This window comes from Felis catus, chromosome E1 (assembly GCF_018350175.1).
Source record: "Felis catus isolate Fca126 chromosome E1, F.catus_Fca126_mat1.0, whole genome shotgun sequence".
Lineage (NCBI taxonomy): Eukaryota > Metazoa > Chordata > Mammalia > Carnivora > Felidae > Felis > Felis catus.
The window spans coordinates 12448144-12470284 of NC_058381.1; the positions used below are offsets into that span (position 1 = coordinate 12448144).

General features: G+C 45.7%; 1 protein-coding gene across 1 annotated transcript in view; it reads right to left on the bottom strand.

Annotated features, from left to right (window-relative positions):
- Window positions 1-21838, bottom strand: part of USP22 (ubiquitin specific peptidase 22) — a 45658-nt gene extending 23820 nt beyond the window's left edge. Inside the window, exons 1-2 of the mRNA XM_023244640.2 lie at window positions 21465-21838; window positions 3390-3522 (exon numbers count right to left, since the gene is read on the bottom strand). Coding sequence (XP_023100408.1) covers window positions 3390-3522; window positions 21465-21635 — 304 coding nt within the window. The 5' untranslated portion in view covers window positions 21636-21838. The remainder of the gene's footprint in view (window positions 1-3389; window positions 3523-21464) is intronic.
- Window positions 21839-22141: the final 303 nt, after the last annotated feature.

Sequence of the window (22141 nt, forward strand, 5' to 3'; positions counted from 1 at the left end):
CACACACACACACACATACACACATCTCAGAAAGTACAACAAAGAGACAAACAGCTCAACCCAATTAAAAACATGAACAAGTGACTTGAATAGACAGTTCCCCAAAGAAGATATACGAAGGACCAAGAAGCACATGAAAAAATATTTACCATCACTGGTCATTAGGAAAATGCAAATCAAAGCCACAATTAGACACCACTTCACACCCATCATGGTGGCCAGAGTTATTAAAAAAAGAAAGAAAAGAAGTGTCGGTGAGCATGTGCAGAAACAGCAACACTCAGGCACTGCCGGCAGGAACGTAAAATGGTGCAGCCACTGTGGGCAAGTTTGGTGGCTCCACAAAAAAGTCAACACGGAAATATCATATGACACCGCTAATTCGCTCTAGCGAATCCGCTCTAGGTATACATCTTAAAAAAAGGTAAACGTATGTCCACACAGAAACTTACACATGGATGTTTATAACAGCCTTATCATAAGGGCCCAAAGGTGGAAACAACCCAAATATCCATTAATGGATACAAAGATAAGCAAAATATGGAAGGTCCACACAATGGAGTGTTACTCAAACATACAGCGCACGGACTACTGACACATGCTACGGCGTGGATCAGCCCTGGAAGCATGCTAAGAGAGAGAAGCTGGACACAAAGGGTCATATACCGTATAATTCCTGTTATGAAATATTCAGAATGGGCAAATCCAGAGAGACAAAAAGCAGATTAGCGAGTGCCAGGCGTTGGAGGGAGGAAAGAATTAGTTCCTGGAGGTGGGGTATTCTTCTGAGATGACGACAAGGTTGGAGAGCAGAGGGGTGGTGGTTGCACAACTGGTGAGTGACGAAAAGCCGCTGGATTGTATGCTTTCAAATGCTTCATTGTACATCATGTGAGTTTCACCTCAACATAAAATTTAAAACCCAAAGCAACACCTCCTGTCAAGGTAGCTCCCCTGGAAAATTATTTCATAGTCAAGATGAGGGTACACCGGCTTCCTTGCGAATTCCCAAAGCCATCAGCTCACAGAAGCACCGTGCATGCACCATGCAAGGTCCTTTTCTGTTTGGTCGCAGGGTAACCTCGAGAATGGAGGCAAAACACTGGCGATTCATAAGCGAACTGATATCCCACACCCACCAACACATGCTCTAACTCTTGAAAGACACACGCACACACAGAACAAAGCTAAAGGCATTACTTTTACACCTCTGTGGCTCATACAGACAAAACCTAAGTACCCTTGGACTCAGCACAAAACCAGACCTGCATGAAACTAGAAGGTACGAACACAAAGCAGCTCCAAGTCTGTCACCTTACTCTGCTGTACCCGCCCCACAGCTGGCTGGAATATTCCAACACCCAGTTTGGGACACCAACCCGTACAGGTGGAAGCATACCAGCAAAGCTGAGTGACTACCCCGAAAGAGGGGAAGTTCTCTTCCCTGAAGTGTGTATTTATCACACTGCATTAAGGCAACTTGATAGGACAGGACCTCAGACTGCTGTCGGACCCTCCTCGTCCCATGCCACACTCGCCCGTCCCTCCACAAGACCTTCGACAATGGCCTTACTCTACCAATACTCTGTTTTTAAGTGCATCGTCCACAATATTCAGACAAGACTCAGTTTAGGCCTCCGTGCTACTCCAACTAAAACCTGGATGCCTGATGCGAACTTCAGGTCTCAACGTCGTACTACCACATAACCCCTGGGAGGCAGAAGAAGTGGACCACCAGGAAGTCGAGGCCCCTCACTCCCCATACCACTGCTCAATCACTTTGCCCTTGAACATCCTGCGAAATACTCTGTATGAAAGGACACCAGAATATCGCCAGCCTAGAAGTTGCTCTGGAGATAACGGGCGGGACCAGCAGTGCGACCTCCTAAGTGGCGGAAACGGAGACCAAACCGCCAGGCAGGACCGGGGCTGCCCATCCCCGTTCTTCTCCTCCAGCACTTCGCCGCTTCGGCCTCGCTCTCCTGTGCCCGCCACCCTCCTGTCCACCTGGACACAGAAACTAATTCTAGCTTTTGGTTAAACACATACACGTGCAATCTCCAGTACGTTCATGGACTCAAACGCATCTTTCTCTGATTTCAAGGTTTTGTTTCTGAAAGCAAGCCTTCTAAAACTTACTCATTCCAGCAGAAGTAGAGAACGAGTGTATCAATCAGGTTAAAAATGAAAGCATTCTGAAGTGATTTTTGTAGACGATTCTGCGTAACAATGTAATTCTTCAGATAGCTTTTTCAAGTGCAAATATACTTCCAATTCTCCATAACCCTCTAACCACATGGAATCACAGCCCGGGCGTAACAGCAGAGCCGCCGAAATGGGGCTGGTCGGAGAACAGATATGGCAGCATTACTCCTCATTTGTACCGCTAAAAGCAAAGATCTACAGTAAGTGAGTACTACAGAGTTTGATCACATCCACACGGTACTGACCCGTGTCTTCTGCCTCTGGTTACTCAATGTAAGAAGAGATCACGAACTACCTTGTCCCTCTGTGGACAGAGCTCATGACAGCACTATTAGGTCCATTAGTTCTCCTTCCAAAAAGGCCAACGAGCTCAATGTCACAACCTGAACCCCTAGCTCCAAGCACCCTTTTCACTCAGGCTCAGTCTAAGTTGTTAGTTACAAGTAAGTCCAGCAGAGAGGACTGAGTCCTTACATTCCATTTCTACTACCTAAAAAGGCCTAAAAACACCTTTAACTGGCAATGCCGAGCCGCCGTGAAGTAATAGCTCTTTGGCCTGGACCTCGTGAAAGCGACTTTCTTAAGGCTAGCCGAAGAGCCTCCCCATCACTCAAGAGAAAACATCACACATACTAAAGGAGAGAGACACTCAACGAACACGGTCAGAAAAGAAAGCCAAGAGCAAAACCCCGCTTCGTGTAATTTCCAGAATGTGCGACAGCTTGAACCTGCAACTACACGAAACAACTGATCTTGATGCCATGGTGCCGTCAGCCTTTTCGTGACTCTGTATTATCAAGAACCATGAAAATCCACCATAGGAAGCAACAAAAATCACTCAACTCCACGCTGGCGTTAATAACTAACATTGCAGGGCTCCTGTTTGGCTCAGTCGGTTAAGAGTCTGACTCCTGATCTCAGCTCAGGTCACCATCTCACGGCTGGCGGGTTCGAGCCCCACATCGGGCTCTGTGCTGATGGCACAGATACCAACATCCACTCGAGAGCCCCAAGGCCAGCTGGGTGCATAAGCCTGTTGAGTTCATCTGTTCAGCAACTCGCCCCTGGAGTTGCACGAGGACTTCAGACAGGGCCCCGGATGAGCTGGGAGCCACGACTCAGGGAACAGCAGGCCGGGTAGTGGCCGCCCCCACGCCAGGGACACTCATCAGAAGGCGCCTTACCCAGGTTGTGCCGCTTGGACTTCGCATGCTCGTGAATATGTTTCTTTGTGAAACAGCCAAAGAAGACGCAGTGCAGGCAGGAGTGGAGCCTGTTCAGGTGGACACCACAGACGTGACACACACACGACTTTGCCTGAAATCGAGAGAAGAGAATTAGGAGCCAGCGCATGGCATGACGGGCCTTCTTACCAAGAAAGCGGTCGAGCAAAGTGACCCGTGTGGGGAAAGGAGATCACAGCATACCCTGTACGACCTGAGAGACCCTCCGTTAACCCTTTCAACTGCCCCAAAATGTACATTAGCTCATTTAGCTCAAAACTAGGTCCATGTAAAAAACCTCAGCCCAGGGGCGCCTGGGTGGCTCATTCGGTTCAGCATCCGACTTCACTTTGGGTCATGATCTCGAGAGGGTCAGGTTCGAGCCCCACGTCGGGCTCTGTGCTGACAGCTCAGAGCCTGGAGCCTGCTTCCGATTCGGTCCCCCTCTCTCTCTGTTCCCTCTGCCACTCGTGCCCTGTCTCTCAAAAATAAATAAATGTTATGGAGCGCCCGGGTGGCTCAGTTGGTTACAACATAGAACTTCGGCTCAGGTCATGATCTCGCGGTTTGTGGGTTCGAGCCCCGCGTTGGGCTCTGGGCTGACAGCTCGGAGCCTGGAGCCTGCTTTGGATTCTGTGTCTCCCTCCTCTCTGCCTTTTCCCTGCTTGTGCTCTGTCTCTATCTCTCAAATATAAACAAACGTTTTAAAAAAAAAAAAAAAGCTCATTTACCACGTAAAGCTTGAGGAGCCATCAAAGTCTTCGTGTTCTCCTCCTGAGTCCCGACAGGGCACCCCAACCCTCTCAGCTCCTGTCCCCACCCCAGTCCGGCGGCTCCAAGCCTAGTCACCCTTACCATGGATGTCACTGCGCGTTTGATATTCCAGGTCACAAGACCACAGCAAAGTTAGAGGCAATCAACCAACCAACACACAGGGACGTTGAGTCAAAGCGATACAGAAGAAGAAAAAGAAACAGTTTGTTGCCAAGAACTAGACCACAGAAACCTAAAACTCTAATCTCAGCAACTGCGAGTCGTTAGGATTCTCATACACCCAACCACCCAAGAACGCTACTGCTTTCTCGCACAATATGACAACCACACCGTGGTCACTATAAACTCCCTGCAGATTATCAAATTCAATTTCCAACCTCCGAGACGGCAGCACGGAATACAAGTCTCTTGTGTTCTGACAGGTGGGCGGGAAGCAGGGAGACAGAGGAAAGCGGAAAATGAACAGGGTCCGGGGAAGGGAAGGTTACAACAGAAAGGGCCTGCCGTACTACCCGCCACGTGCACTCTAGACCCTGGTGCCGGGGGTTTCAGAGGACTTAACCTCATTCACAGTCCTCACAACCCTCCCACCCCCCAACCCACCCCGGGCGGGGGAAAGGCTTTAGGCTCTTCCGACACCCGAAGAAAGCTATTGTATATGCTTGTGACCATGGGGTGGGGGACACAGGGAGAACGTGGACTGGGACGCGCCTACCCCAGCAGCCCCCTCACCCTGGAGGCAGCCTACTCCTAAGCTTCACTCTGTACACACAAGAAGAAGACAAGTGCCAAGCCCAGGGGTGACAGGCTGTGCCTTCACCTAGAACAGAGGGTGTGGAGGGAGGAGAGGGTCTGGGACTAGGCTCAAACCACATTTACTATAAAACACAAACCACAGTTTTTACTTAGATGGAAGCTGCCTTATGGGCAGGGAGGGTGCACGGATGAACTCCTTGAAGACAACGAGCCTAGTGCCTGAAGCCCGAGGTCGGAAGACAAATTAGGTGAGCCAGAGCCACGCTGCGGCCGAATCGCAGACGTTTCTGCACGTCAGGTTCTCTGAATGCCCACCCAGCCGGGAGCTGGGGAGAGATCCAGATCCTGCCCAGGAACACGGGATGGAGCAAGGCCCGAGGGGCATCCCGAGAACCACAGACCCACACCACTCTCAGGGTGCCAAGGCGGATCCATCACCTTTCAGCTGCTGGTGGTTTTATCTCTGGGCCCAAATTTAAACCTGATCGTTAAGGGGCGCCTGGATGGCTCAACTGGCTAAGCATCCGACTTTGGCTCAGGTCAAGATCTCGAAGTTCGCGAGTTCGAGCCCCGCATCAGGCTCTGTGCTAACAGCTGAGTCTGCAGCCTTCTGACTCTGTGTCTCCCTCTCTCTCTCCCCTTCCGCATTCACACTCAGTATCTCTCAAAAACAAACATTACAAAATAAATAAATAAATAAACCTGATCATTAAAACCGTATTTCTTCTTGGGGAAACAATTACTCTCAATGGTCAGTACTTATGTTTGTTAATACGAAGAAGCTACCTCTGAGAACCCCGTAAGGTTCGCCCCCAATGCAGGACTTCCCAGTAACACCACCACGGACACGTGGGGCCTGGTAACTCTCTGCGTGTGGGCGGGAGGGTGTGGGCTGTTTCCTGGGCACCACGGGATGGCCAGCAGCATCTCTGGCCTCTGCCCATGAGATAACAGGTGGCACCCTCCTGCCGGTTGAGAGCCACCAGTCCTAAAGCAAGGCCACAGGATGCTGCGGTTTGTGTGGAAGACTTTTCTGAAGTGCTGTAGTAATACAGTTAGTAGTTGTATCATCTATTTATTCTTCCAGTGACAAATCGAAGAGATTAATTCACTGTAACTGCTTTCAGGAATACAGAGGACGTTTTTAAATTACATATACAATTATATTTGATGTAAACAAATCATATAGGTATCAAGGAAAATTCCCCGTTAGTTAGAAATACTATAAAACAACAGATTCCTGGAGATTCTTAGTTACCACCACAAGCTAGAATCTGTCTGCCATTCACTACAATTACAGATAGAAAGAACAGGAAAGATTAAGAGGTATCCTTTATTTTTACCACTCAGGATATTTTAAAGGCATTACCATGATTTTAAAAAATTCCTCTAAGAACTTGAAACAGTAAATCCTATTCTATAGAACAAGAAAAAATCAACAGTAGCATTGCCCTGAAAACATAAGCTTATCTGAATAATTACATAACTATCACACTTAATAATTTTCCCTTAAAACACACAAAAAGGTTGTTTTGGGTTTTTTAACGTTTATTCTTGAGACAGAGCATGAGGATGGGAGGGGCAGACAGAGGAGGAGACAGAATCCTAAGCAGGCTCCAGGCTCCCAGCTGTCAGCACACAGCCCGATGGCAGGGCTCGAACTCACATACCTCGAGATCATGAGCTGATGAGATTCGAGCTGGCAGGGCTCGAACTCACATACCGCGAGATCATGAGCTGAGCCAAAGTCAGACACTCAACCGACTGAGCCACCCAGGCGCCCCTACACACAGTTTTTAAAACAGATAAAAATTAAACTCTGAATTTTAAATGTAAAAATATGCCACCTGTTCTTTTGCAGAATTTCATGAAAGAAAAATCTGCCTAAAGAAAAAGATCTTAGCTGCACAAAAAGAAACTAGCAATTACAAAGAAGCAGATCAGCTCCAGCTAAAAACACAGAAGGGGCGCCTGGGTGGCTCAGTCGGTTAAGCTTCTGACTTCAGCTCAGGTCACTATCTCGTGGCTTGTGGGTTCAAGCCCCGTTTGGGCTTAGTGCTGACAGCTCAGAACCTGGAGCCTGCTTCAGATTCTCAATCTCTCTCTCTCTCTGTCTCTCTCTGTGCCCCTCCCTGCTTGTGGTCTCTCTCTCTCTCTCAAAAACAAAACAAAACATGGGGCGCCTGGGTGGCGCAGTCGGTTAAGCGTCCGACTTCAGCCAGGTCACGCTCTCGCGGTCCGGGAGTTCGAGCCCCACGTCAGGCTCTGCCTGGAGCCTGTTTCTGATTCTGTGTCTCCCTCTCTCTCTGCCCCTCCCCCGTTCATGCTCTGTCTCTCTCTGTCCCAAAAATAAATAAACGTTGAAAAAAAAAGTATTAAAAAAAACAAAACAAAACAAAACAAAAAAACCCCACAAGTAAATAAACATTTAAGCACACAGAAATTTATCATGTCCTGATATTATCAGGTCAGGGAAAGAAGGTCTAAAATATAAACAAATACACACACATATTCAATATTCAGCTAAATCTTTTTCATTTAAATAAAGTTCAAGCTCAATACTTTTTTTTTTTAAGTTTTATTTATTTTGAGAGAGAAAGTGTGTGCATGAATGGGGGAGGGGCAGAGACAGGGAGGAAGGGAGGGAGCGGGAGAGAGAGAGGGAGAGACAGAGAGAGAGAGAATCCCAAGCAGGCTCTGCGCTGTCAGCACCAACTAAGCCACCCAGGTTCCCTGCCCCCCCTCCCCCCCTGCCACTCAATACTTCTTTTAAGGCAGCAAATCAGATTTTATTACATGGTGCGCCCCTGACATGTTCACCACTGATGAATGTCACAAATCTATTATCCATAAACACGAATGACTTTGCCACACACCCTGGCCATGAACAATTCTTGAACTGGCGTTTGAACATAAATGGACACCTTTTATAAGCCACTGACTCTAACACCAAGGGGGTCAAGTGAGAAAGAATGGGAGCCAGCTTGAGGAATTCCCACTAGGCAATTCTGGTACAATTTGAACATAAAAATGAATACGAATGGATTACAGTGCACCTGGGTAGCTCAGTCAAACAACGGATTCTTGATCTAGGCTCAGTTCATGATCTCAGTTTGTGAGATCGAGCCCTACACAGGGGTCTGTGTGAACAGGGTGGAGCCTGCTTGAGATTCTCTCCCTCCCTCTCTCTCAAAATAAATACTTGAAGAAAAAAAATGGATTATACACTGAATAAGAAAGAATCCCCAAGTCCATTCTGATATTACTACACACACACACACACACACACACACACACACACACACACACACAGTCTTCACAGACTTGTTCACAGAACTCCCAACTAATCAATGTAGTAGGAAAGACAAAGATACAAATGCAGAATCTTCTCTTTATAATCATCACAGTAATAATGGGTTCAGGCAAGAATCAGCCATGGATGCTAAAACCACAGGGTAGAAAAATACTGGGTCACTCACAATAGTTAGAAAGAAGAAGAAAGAGCCCAAATGTGCATTAAAGGATGAATGCATACACAAAATATTACATATACACAACGGAGTATTATTTGGCCCTAAAAAAGAATGAAGTTCTGATACCTGCTACAACATGGATGAACCTTGAAAACATAATGCGAAGTGAGAGAAGCCAGACACAAAAGGTCACATATTGTGTGATTCCATTAATATAGAATGCTCAAAAGAGGTAAATCCAAAAAGACAGAACAGACACTAGAGGCGGCCAGGGGCTGGGGAGAGAGAGAGAGAATGGGGAGCAGATGAAAGTGATTTGAAAGTTGGCAGAGATAGGATGGTGACTGTACAACATTATGAATACATTGAATTGTTCATTTATTTTCAAATTTTCAATTTTATTTTACTTACTTATTTTTTATTTTAAAGAGAGAGAGCGCGCACGCGCACGCACAAGCAGGGGAGAGAGAATCCCAAGCAGGCACCATGCTCAGCGTGGAGCCCAATGCAGGGCTCAATCCTGTGACCTGAGCTGAAATCAGGAATCAGACACTCAACTGAATGAGTCACCCAGGCGCCCCATGAATAGTTCATTCTAAAGTGGTTATGTTTTAAGTTATGTGAATTTCAACTCAATTTTAAAAAGATACACTGTATACACTGTATGTTAGCCAACTTGACAAATTGTATTTTTTATTTTTTTATTTAAAAAAAATTTTTTTTTAATGTTTATCTTTATTTTTGAGACAGAGAGACACAGAGCATGAGCAGGGGAGAGGCAGAGAGAGAGGGAGACACTGAATGAGGAGCAGGCTCCAGGCTCTGAGCTGTCAGCACAGAGCCCGATGCCGGGCTCGAACTCGTCAACTGTGAGATCACGACCTGAGCCGAAGTTGGACGCTCAACCGACTGAGCCACCCAGGCACCCTGACAAATTATATTTTAAAAAATACACTAAATGACTTACATATCCGTTTGTGCATGCCCGAGTACACATGTGGATGTGTGAACATATGTCTGTATATAAGTGTACTGGGGCACTAGATATTTAATTTCAAAGTATCACCCCAGAGATCACTTCTGTTAATTGAAAAGGCAAAAGAGAACTTTGGCCAACAAACACCACCTCATTCAAACCCTAACATTCCCCAAAACAAACAACTGCTGAATCTAGATAGATGTGTATGATACTCATTTTAGTATTCTTGCTATTTCTGTAGGTTTCATATTTTTTTTAAATAAATCAAGGGAAAACAACTATTAAATAATACATACCTTAAGACTCAATTAATTCCAGTCCTAAGTCTAGCTATAAGAGAAATGGGAACTTACACATGACAGAAATACATGTATCAAGGACACCAAAAGACACATAGAAGAATATCATAATGGTAATACCCCAAATGTGAGAATAATAAAATATTCATCTGTAGCAAGAAGAATAAGCTGTGGTAGGGCCACTGAGTGGGTACCAGAGCAACGAAAAGGAATTCACGGTACATCCAGCAAGGGATGACCTCACAACAGAGCACGGAGGCGGCTGGCCACAGAAAATTACATACTGCCTGCTACCGTCATACAAAGTCCTAAAGCCAGCAGAGGTAATTTCACGGTCACGCGTGGGTAGATAGTAGATTCTCCTGAGGGAGGAGGGTTGGGACCAGGAAGGGGATCAAAGGGGACACCTGGAGCATTGGGTGTCAACTCTCCTCTGTGCGGCCAGGACATGAACATGTTCACTTCACAGAAATTCACCAAGGAGTATGCTTCTTCAAGAGGAGAAATAAAAAGGGGCCCTGGGTGGCTCAGTCGGTTGAGCGTCCAACTTCGGCTCAGGTCATGATCTTATGGCTTATGAGTTCGAGCCCCGCATCGGGCTCTGTGCTGATGGTTCAGAGCCTGGAGCCTGCTTCGGATTCTGTGTGTGTCTCTCTCTCTCAAGAATAAATAAAAAACATTAATATAATAAAAAAATTAAAATTAATAGGAATAAAAACCCATAATACAAAATAATAAACACAAAGATAATATATATGGTTAAGCTGAGAAACACAAACCAAATATTATGAAATTTACAAGGAGAACCACATCAGGTGAGTGAACACTGGGGAAGTCAGAAAGGTCTGTATACAAGAGCAGAAGCTCAATTCTATGGGATTCCATAGAACAAGTGTTTCTTACAAGGGGTGTGAACTCAATTCATATGGAGTCAAGAGAATTAACTCAAAATGGGAAGGAGGAAAAGCGTTTCCACATGGACCTAATTGCTTCCTCTGGGTGACCATTGTTCATGTGTGTAAAACCCAGACACTCAACTGCAGGGCACCTACCAGTGAAGGCTTTTTACTGAGTTGATGGATTCAACAATTAAGAGACCAGTTCTCGGGGCACCTGGGTGGCTCAGTCAGTTGAGCATCCAACTTTGGCTCAGGTCATGATCTCACAGTTTATGAGTTCAAGCCCCACATCTGGCTCTGCTCTGGCGGTGCAGAGCCTGGCTGGGATGCTCTCTTTCTCTATCAAGATAAATAAATAAAGTAAAAATGTGGACATGTATCTACCTCATACAGCTATTACGAGGGTTAAAAGATCCGATGTTTTTCATGGACTGAGAACACTGCCCATGGGATTTGTAAGGCTGACAGTGGCTCCCTAAAAGGTGTGTCCCTGTCTTAATCTCCAGAACCTGTGAATGTTACCTTATTTCAAAAAAGTATTTTGCATATGTAATTAAGGGTCTTGAGATGAGATTATACCTGATTATCTGGGATGGCCCTAAATGCCATCCTGAGTGTCCTTGAAGGAGACACAGAAAGACCCCATACACAGGAAAGAAGAGGAGGTCAGAAACTGGAGGGGATGGGGCCGGGTCGGCCGCAGGCCAGGAGTGGTTCCCCTGTCCCCAGAGCCCCCTGGAGGGGCGTGGTCCTGCCAACACCAGATTCTGGGATCCTGGCCTCCAGAACTTGTTCTAAACCAGTTTGTGGTCACTTGCTAAAGCAGCTAAAGGAAATAATACGGGGCTGACGTTAGCTATTATTATTCTAACTCCCGCAAAGGCTAGACACCCCTGCACCACACACCGGCCATCTGAGTGGGCCAGGGAGAGGCACAGGGACATCTGCTTTCTGGAACAGTTGGCTGCCGCGGACGGCAGGTTTCCCTGGTCAGCTGATCTTACAGCTTCCTGCCAGGGAGGCACTGCACACAGTCCTGGATCTGCAGAGGCAGAGGGATTCCGGAGGCTGGTGGGGGATCCAGGAAACTCAACCTGGAATCTACTGCTCTTGGAGTCCTCGAAAAGATTTTTGTATTAAATCCCCTTCTCCTAGGAGTTACTTCAAGTACATTCAGGAGCCCACAAGTCATCCTGAAACGCAACGGGGATTTTTATGGATAGGAGAAGCAGATAGGATCAATGATTTAACAGTTCTGTTTGCAGCTATAGGGATGGGGCTAGAGAGGACTGTGCTAGGCAAAATAAGCTGGAGAAAAACAAATATCATAGGATTTCACTCAACTGTGGAATTTAAGGAACAAAACAAAGGAACAAAGGGAAAAAAAAAAAGAGAGAAAACAAACCAAGAAAGACTCCAAACTATACATAACTAATGGTCCCCAGAGGGAAGGTGGCTGGGGGTGTGTTAAATGGGTGCTGGGGGTGGGGTGGGGCAAGGTGGCTCAGTGGGTCAAGCATCCAATTTCTGGCTCAGGTCATGATCTCACTGTTCATGAGTTGGGCCCAAGTCAGGCTCTGTGCTGACTGACAGCTGGGAGCCTGGAGCCTGCTTCGGTTTCTATGTCTCCCTCTTTCTCTGCCCCTTCCCTGCTCACACTTTGTCTCTCCCTCTCTCAAAAATAAACATTAAAAAATTTTAATTAAAAAAATAGGTGCCAGGGGTTACGGAGGGCACTTAGGATGAGCACCGGGCGATGTACAGGTGTTGAATCACTGTATTTTACACCTGAAACGAACATTACAGTGTATGTTAATTAACTGGAATTTAAATAAAAACTCAAAGGGGCGCCTGGATGGCTCGGTCGGTTGAGCATCAAACTTCAGCTCAGGTCTGATCTCACCATTCATGCTGACAGCTCAGAGCCTGGAGCCTGCTTCGGATTCTGAGTCTCCCTCTCTCTCTGACCCTCCCCCGCTCACTCTCTGTCTCTCACTCTCACTCAAAAAAAAACATTAAAAAAAAATAAAAACTTAAAAAAAAAAGTTCTGAGTTTACATAGTACAAGAAATGCACTGAAAGTCCATTCATTTGGCCCCAATAGTAACAGCATTTCTTTGGATACCTTAATCTCTATTATCTCCTTTCTCACACCCTCCTCACTACCCCAAGAAGGATCGGAGGGGGCAGAAGGCGCATGGCCCTTTAAGTCAAATACAGGTGGACTCACCCATAGGATGACTCAGGGGTGCAGTGAATTTTGAGTCCAGCTTAAAGAAAACTACAAACAGGAGACAGCACCTTGAGAACTAATGCACATTTCACATATTACCCGTGACCGGAACTACTACTAAATCTGACAATTGTAAAGAAGGTATGTTTAATTGTTACGCGTTCTCTTCAATGACTTTTTCAAGGGCTCAATATACTGTTTTACCATCATAGACTCTGATCTAAGCAAAGGGACAGGAAGACGCAACATTTTCTACATGAACTGAGGCACTAAAAGGCAAAGACGTAGCTGAAATTAAACAATCTCCTCAAATTTCCCAGTCTCAGAAAGCAAGACTTGGGCCTTTGAATCTCAACTAAAATAGATTTAGTCCAACTCTTTCAAGGTACAAATGTGGCAGTGACATCACTGTGATAGAAGAAAATACATACTGTATTCTGGTCTTCCTTCAAAGTTCCAAGCACAGAGCTCCTAAACCCCTTGGAATGTTTAAGTGATGAGATTGAAAAGGGTGTCTTTTGTTATTGAAACGAGTCCCTTTCAACCAGTAAGTTATCTTAATGAGGGGATAAAGCTCAGGGAGAGCCTCAGGGTGGGGTCTGGATGTTAGGGAACCAACAGTGTGATCAGAGGGCTGGAACTTTCAGTCCTATCCCAACCTCCACCAACAGGGCCAATGATTTGATCAATCATGTCTGTGTAATGATTTGATCAACGCCTGCTTAATCGATCATACCTTAACTGATCATTATGAATGAAGCCTTCATAAAAATCCTAACAGACAGGGTTCAGAGGGCATGTGTGTTGGTTGATGCACCCACGCACTGGGAGGGTGAAGCACCCTCCACTGAGACCCTCCCGGGATCCAGTACCCGTGTGTGCCCAGGACCCTCCCGGACCTCATCCTAAGCACCTCTTCATCTGCACCCTTTGGACTATCTTTTAAAATAATCTAGTAAACATGAGTAAATGTTTCCCTGAGTTTTGTGAACCATTTTAACAAATTACTGAACTCGAAGAAGGGGGTCCTAATCAGTTGCAAACAGGTGACAACGTGGGCTGGATATCAGGTCTGTGTTCTACTGAGATTAGAGTATACTTGGGAATACTGGAAAACATTCCAGAATAAATTAAGGGGGAATATGAACTCCACACTCAAACTAATCTAATTTGAAGGTTCAGACTTGATGTTCACTATCAGTGCCCTTGGATAGATTAGGAGACTTACCTGCCAAGCCTACCTAAAAAAATGTATCATGAGTAAAAAAAAAAAAAAGTGTATCACGAGTAACAAAACCAAAATGAATTTATATATGAAAAATGCTTTACAAAATATAAAATACTATGTAAACATAAAGTACTATCATCATAATGAGAAATCAGTGAGCTTTTAAGGCACAATTAGGCAGTCAGAGGGTGCCAGGATGGAGTGTGGCTATGACAAAAGAATCTGATTATATTACAAATAAATGCATGCTGTAACTCCAATGTAACTGATGTGGGGCAAGTTGCCTAAATAACTTGGAAATGAGTGGAGAGTGTAAAACTAAAACCCTAACGATGCTTCTCAAAGGTGGGGGGGGGGGCAGATTAACAATTCTGAAACCACTATTAAAAGGGAAAAATTTCCCTCTACCCTTTAAGATTCTTCCAGCTGGTCTAAGATTTAAATCGACACAAGACATATTAACAGAAGAAAAAAAAAATTACTTATGTGCACACGGAGACCCAATACTGAAATTAAGACCCAAAGAAATGAAAAAAGACTGGTAGTTTTTATACTTTTTAGACAAAGAAACAATAAATCTGAGAGGAATTGACAGGACAAAAACTTATGTTCAGGAACTTCAATTAAGAAGGAATTCCACACAGAATCTGGGCTGGGGTAGTAAATTGGTAAAAAGTAACAAAGGTTGTTCAGCCTTTTTGGTTCTAGATTCCCCACCTCTGACCATAAAGATGTCTCTTTAGCTCCTGGAAAAAGAGGGTACCTTTTGACATGGAAGATTTATTTCCTGCTTTCTGGAGACAAAGGAGGATCAGAATGTTCTTGCATAGGTGGTTTTTAAGGAACTTTTAATTAAAAATAAACAATATGCCAAAGTGTCACATTTGGGGGTGGCCTACCCTTGCCCCCTATACATGTACACTGAAATTAAACAGATAAGTACACGGATGGTTGATAACTTTCTATGTTGGACAGAGAAGTTACAGATAAGTGAAAGGAGAAGACTAGAATGACCCATGTGGTACTGGATTACAGTTGGGAGACACGACTACAAACTCAAGTATAGTTTAATAGGAGTGGAGGTGAATAACCATAGACTTGTGTGTACGTGAATTAGTATATGCCAGCCACTTCAGAGCTGTTTCTTAGCTCTGTCCCCCGAGGGCTGAGAAGCCACAACATTGGTAGCAACAAGCACAGCCACTGCCCAAACCATAGATTCTAATTCTATTCTCCAATAAAAGGAACTAGGACTCCTTGGAGAAATGGCAGATTCTAAGACCGGGGCGGAAAATATACAATATAAGCCTAGAAAGTCTGACGGTACCAGAAAGGACGGATGTCCTCAAAAACAACCACCAGCCGACCAAAAATTGGTGAGGGTATGTCAAAGTGACACAGAAGACAACCGGAAGAACTCTCACTGGCTAAAGCTGGAACAGCCTGAGCACAAAAGAGAGCACTGGATTATAACCCATAGTATAAAACATCCCTGAGTCCATACTGATACACATGGTTAAATAAATACTAACGGAATGAGAAAGTACAAATATTTCCTATATAAAATTTCCAAATAATTTCTATAGATATTCTGGCCTCAAGGAGGCATCCACTCCTCAAGTGGACACGTGCAGAGTGACTCTGTTCCAAAGAGGACAGTAGGGAAAGGAGGGAAGGAGCCACTTCACAGAAGAGCAGCCTGACAGCCCTGTGGTCAAGTTCACCACCAACAGTGTTAAGTCATGTTGACCGCATCACCTTTGACAGAACTTGGGTCTTCCCGAAACCTGTAACCACAACTAAGAACCATGAGAAAAACATCAGACAAGCCCCAATCGAGGTGCATCCTAGAAGAAACCTGAGCAATTTGCCCCCAAAACTGCAAAGGTCATCAAACACAAGGACCGTCTGAGAAGACGTCACAAGCCAGAGGAGCCTAAGGAGACATGACAACTAAATGTACTGTGGGATCCTGGGTGGGATTCTGAGAAAGAAAAAGGAGATCAGGGAAAAATTAATGAGATCTGAATAAAGTATGATTTCTAGTTAGTAACAATGTATCAAGCTTGGTCATTAGTTGTGACAATAGTTAGTAACAATGTATCAAGCTTGGTCATTAGTCGTGACAAATTGTACCATGGCAACTATGATGTTAACAATCAGGGACATGGGAGGGGAGGAATCTGAATAAAATAGGCAGATTATATCACAGAGGATATATATCAATGTTTGTATCCTGATTGTTAATATTTTATTATAGTTTGCAAGATATTACTTTTGGGGGCAACTAGGTAAAGGGTACAGGGACCTCTCTGTATTATTTTTCACAACGGCATGGCAATCTACAAGTATCCCAAAAGGAAAAGTTTTTTCTGCTTTGGAGCTTTTACTTGCAAGGACTTGTCCCCTGCTTCGTATGAATTGTATAGTGTTTTGTTGTAATGATTTGAAAGATCCATGGCATCGATAAATAAAGCAAAAGTGAATTCCTCAAAGCAATAAAATTTGAAAAGAAAAAAGTTTACTTAAAAAAAAAAGACATATCCAACAAATGAATTGAACTTAAAATTTCAAAAACAAAGGGCTTAGTGGCTTTCTCACCATCACGTTTAAGTGCCTGGCTGAGTCAGTGAGGACTAATCTGTTTCACTGGTGGGGCCAGCGCCCGGTTTATGACCTCCCAGTGTGTCCTGTCACCCCATGTAGTCTGTCTAAGCCAGTAACAGCAGAACTGTTATTCCCCAATGATGATTTCTATTAAAAAGTTCAAGTACTAGAGATTCATTCGGATCTCAGACTCCAGGACTAAAGCAGCACTGATAAAGAGAGAACCAGTGTTGAGTCCTACAGCACATCTTTTCCTAAAACACAGGGCAAAAGTACCACTCAAGATAAGTAAGACCATTTCCTACCTCCTGAGCCACACTTCTACAACACTGACTGTAAGAGCTACTCTCACTGTAATCAAGTGTCCACGGGCTAACAATCTATATTGTTGCTTTGTAAAGATTCAAAATGAAAGGGCACTCCACTCTTACTCTAAAAACTACTATCCTCAACTTTTGCTGCACATTGTTTTTTATGTTTCCTTTTAGCTACCTCCCTCCCCATTTTTTTCCATAAACAAAAGTGCACTTTTAACTTTTTAAAAAAATTTTAATCTTTATTTATTTTTGAGAGACAGAGCGTGAGCAGGGGAGGAGCAGAGAAAGAGGGAGACACAGAATCCAAAGCAGGCTCCAGGCTCCGAGCTGTCAGCACAGAGTGCAACGCAGGGCTCGAACTCACAAACCATTGAGATCATGAGCTGAGCCTAAATCAGCGGCATAACTGCCTGAGCCACCCAGGCACCCCAAAAGTGCACTTTTTTACACGCATCTCAGGTTTGATGTCAAGCAGACAAATCACATTTCAGTATCTCAGCAAACAAAAACATAAAAATGTCTTGCCCAAGATTATTCCTTCTTTAAACTGATTACCAGGTTTAAGTTTTACAAATTCTTAGTAAATTCTCCAAATTGAAAGCTTGAAAAAACGGGGAAATACACAACGCTATTTCCACTCAATGGAGTATTAACTGCACGGCTCAACAGATTTATGGGCAACAAGTGAAAAAAGGAACCAAGATACACAGCATGTATATTTACATAAATAAAAACGTGTAGCTTTGCTTTATATGTACGCATGCGTTTATAATTTTTAAAAAATTTGAAAGACCCAGGCATCAAACATATTGTCTGGAGCCAGAAAAGACTCACCTTACATATTCAGTAAGCCCGGAAGGTGTTTTATTTTTACACATTAAGAACATGTTCACATGGTCACTTGTTTTTTTAAAATACACAGATTCATGAATTTTAACCTTCCTCAGTAAAACTTACCAACAATTAAGCATCTAGAATTATTTATGCATTCTTTTATGTATGTTCAGACTCTACCCTATGTGTAGGAATTATCATTAGGCATCCACAAATACTCTAAAATTTAAAGCAGATATTTATTATCTTACTATGTGATACCTACTGTTTAACGGGTTTTGACAATTCTGATTTCAATTCCTCAAGATAGAAACCCAGGGCTCAGAGTTGACTCTGGACTGAAGAGAAAATGAGAGGTCTAACAATTAGGGAATCATTCCACTTTCTTCCAGAGGGTACCTATTCCACATCTAAATGGTGGTGTGAAAGACCACAAATGTAGGGGCGAGTGGGTGGCTCAGTCGGTTAAGCATCCGACTTCAGCTCAGGTCACGATCTCACGGTCTGCGAGTTCGAGCCCCGCGTCGGGCTCTGGGCTGATGGCCCAGAGCCTGGAGCCTGTTTCCGATTCTGTGTCTCCCTCTCTCTCTGCCCCTCCCCCGTTCATGCTCTGTCTCTCTCTGTCTCAAAAATAAATAAACGTTAAAAAAAAAAAAAATTAAAAAAAAAAAAAGACCACAAATGTAGAAACAGAACAAATGACCGGTGTTTTCATTTGCTAGGTAAGTTTCCTTCTCTCCAGCCCCTTTCTCAAACAAAATATTTCCCTAAGAATTTCTACCCCAAAGAGCTGGTTGCTCTAGGCCCCAAATTTTGTGCCTCGGAAGCCTTCCAAAGCAGTTTCCTGTCCAGATTACTGACCAAATGAAACCAGAATCCATAATAATCCAAAATACTCACAGTATGTTTGACAACTCTTCTTCCCTTGTGGCAAAGTATATTTGATAAGAGAATTTACTACAGCTACAAAGAGGGCTGTGTTTTGAGGACAAGCGGCTGGAAAATTTTAGTCACAGAAGTCGTTCAAAAAAGAGAGGGGTCACTATTTAAAAAATATTACCTGTTCTCCCAAGGGTCCATATACTCAAAATATAACGTAGACTATATTAAGTCATAATAACCAGCAGCACTGTAAATTCTTGATGTTTTTATTGCCAGTTTCTTTTTCACACACAAAAACCCTAACGGTAAGACATGTGCTATATTTAACACATCCAGAAATGCAGAGTCCACTGTGGTAGCACTGACTCCTGAATGGTGGGAACAGTTTTACATTCGGTAGTGGGTAAGATTTACCGCAAACCAAGCCGAAATTGGATAGAAAGTTATCAGATCTGATCATGTCCTTCTCACTCTGTGCCTATCAAAAGAAGAATCAAAGTTGGATACAAAAACCATCAATGCTTCTACTTAAAGTTCTAACTCTCTTTTCATCCAGGGCTGCGTTTCTATGGTTACGCTGGCAGCTGCGACTTCAACCTCAAAAGGCACTTTATTTACAAATATTATAACTTAAATTGAAATATTTTAGCAGGAAACTTCATATTGTTAAAACCAAAAATATACTAAGCCTACAGATCTGCTGAGAATCCCACACAAACGGACAAATGTGTATTGTTCATTGCTAATGGTCTGGGTTAAAGGATTTGTCAAACCAACTCTTCCTTGGCTGGGCCACTAGAGAGTGCTAGAAATGCAGTTATATAGGACCCAAAAGATACAAAATACACCCCCCCCCAAAAAAAAAAGTCTGGAGCATAAAAGATGAAGGACATTAAGATTCCTCCCTGGTATACTACCAAAAAGTATTGCCAACACTGACAGATCTGAAGTTTCAGAGTATTTATCACCACCTCTTACCTGTCTGTAGCTCGAGTTCTTACTAGTGAATAACAAAGAATAACAGCTTTGAAACTAAGCAAGTGACATTAAAGGTTAATCCAAAACACAGCGCGTGCACACACACACACACACACACACACACACACACACACACACAGTGATTCCTTCCTTTAGGAAATGAGACAAAGCTAATGATGTGTTAAACCGGACTGTTAAACAAAAATTTTTTGTTAAAGAATTACAGGGGTGGGGCGAGAGAGAAGAAAAAAGCAAAAAGCAGGGGAGTCCTTACTTAATCCAATACGGAGAAGAATCTTACAGAGATCATATAAGCCCCAACCAATGAACTAATACGCAGCGCTAACAATACAATCACCTGAAGACTGATGGTTCCAACCAGGCTATTTTTTTAAAAGCATGTAATTCCATTAGCAAGAATCTCACTCTGATCCTAATAGAAATCATTTCCGATTTTAGTTCATTCCAAGAAGTAATGCTTCCCAACACCGTTACTGTTAAAAAGAAATAAAACCGGTGCTTAACATTCCCTACAATCTCAGGGGATGTTAGTTCCCCCTCCCCCCCCCACTACACCAAAAAGCTATTCAAGGTGGAACCTAATACACCTCCCAACCTTCCTAATATGCAAAATCGCGTCACACTGTACCAAGGTTTATTCAGATAAGAATGCCGTTATTTTCCGATTTCCAAATCATTAATAAGCCTAATAGGACATACATCTGAAAAATATAACGCTAAAAATGTAATTTCTTCAACATGTCACTGGAGGCGATCGATCAGTTTCTGACTAAAGCCTCTTAACGAGAAGGCACGCCACTCTCCCACCTTCCCAACAGACCGATCTTTCCTTGTAAATCCATTCCTCCGTAGCTACAAGCGGTTCTCCAAACCACAACCGTGCTGATAACGAAGTGGCTCTCCCGGATATAGGTCTGAACACTGGCTTGACCTGTTCCATTCCCAACGGTCATCCCCTCCACCCACGTCCAAATCTGAAATGAGGCGGGGCGTTGCCATTTCCCTACAGTCGTTCCTGCGGCCCCGGGAGCCGGTGAGGTGTTTTGCCCAGGCACCAAGACAATTGTAGCTTCACCCTAACAACTCCCGATCCCGACACGTGGTTCCGTTTCCCTGACCCAGGTAAGCTTTGATGCACACTCCTTCTAGAGCCCAAAATGGTGGCAAGCAGCTGGCCCACAGCAGGCCACCCAACAGTCCCCGGAGTCTTTGTCCCTTTTTAGTTTTCTTTGTCTTACGTTTTCTTCACTGCCCCCATCCCACCCACCCCCCCGAACCCTCCCCCGCCCTGGAAGATTCCCGGGTGAGGCCCAGTGCTGGAACGTGGGCCACCTGCCTCCCAGGGACCAAGCTTCCACCGCAACCCTGGAAGAGAAAACCTCCCGGTTCCCAGATCTGCACTCACCCACCCCCGGAACTGGACACGCCCCAAACCCCGCCCCTGCTCCGTCCCCACCCGCGCAGCGGAGGGGCGGAGGAAGGTGGGGGAGGGGGAAAGAGGGCGCGGGAGGGAGGGGGCGGAGGGAGGATGGGGGGGAATTGGAAAGGAGAAGCGCCCTACCACCCTCCCCCCCGCCTGCGAACGCCACCCAAAGGGGTCGGCAAGAAACTAGCAAGCCCTCCCTTCCTTCTCTTCGCCCCCAACAGGGCCCAAAAGCCCCACCACAACCGGCTCGCCGGGCAGCGCTGCAGCACGAGGGGTCTCCTCCGGCCCCCAGCGCAGCCCGCAGTTTTCCGGGGGGAGAGGGGGTCGCACCTTGCGCTTGCGGGCCTCCGCCGTGCCGCTCCACACGAAGCACTGGTAGATGGCCCGCAGGTTCTGCTTCCAGTTGTCCACCTTGAAGCTGCTCAGGTGCGAACAGCCCGGCGGCGTCACCACCAGCTCCGCGTCCATGGCCTCGCTCTCCGGCTCCGGCCGGGAGACCATGGGGGGCAAGGCCCGGCCGCGCGCGGGGGGCGGCGAGGGGGACGAGGACGACGCCAGCGCGACGCGGGGGGCTGCTCGGCGGCGCGCCCCGGCCGGCGGGAGACGGGCGCCGGGAACAAAGCGCGGGCGGCCGCGGGGCCGGCGGACAAAGACCCGGCTGCGCGGACGCCAAGGGGGAGGCGGTGGCCAGCCAGGCGCCGCCCGCGCAGCGCTCGCCCGGTTCGCGGAGCGCGGCGCGGGGCGGGGCGCGGAGGCCGCAGGCGGAGGTTACGTCATCCCCCGCCGGGCGCGGGCGCCGCACTGCGCAGGCTCCGGCCGCTCCCGGGCCCGCCCCGCCACCCCTCCGCCTCCCGAGCCCGCAGGCTCCGGGGTAGTCCGCACCAGAGTGGACCGCGGGGCACGGAGCCGACGGGGGCCGGCCCCCCGCCTACACCCCGGCTCGCAGGTCTCCCCGCAGCGCCAGCGGTGGTTGTCGTTAGCTGTCAGCCCAGGCCGCCTGGTTCAGA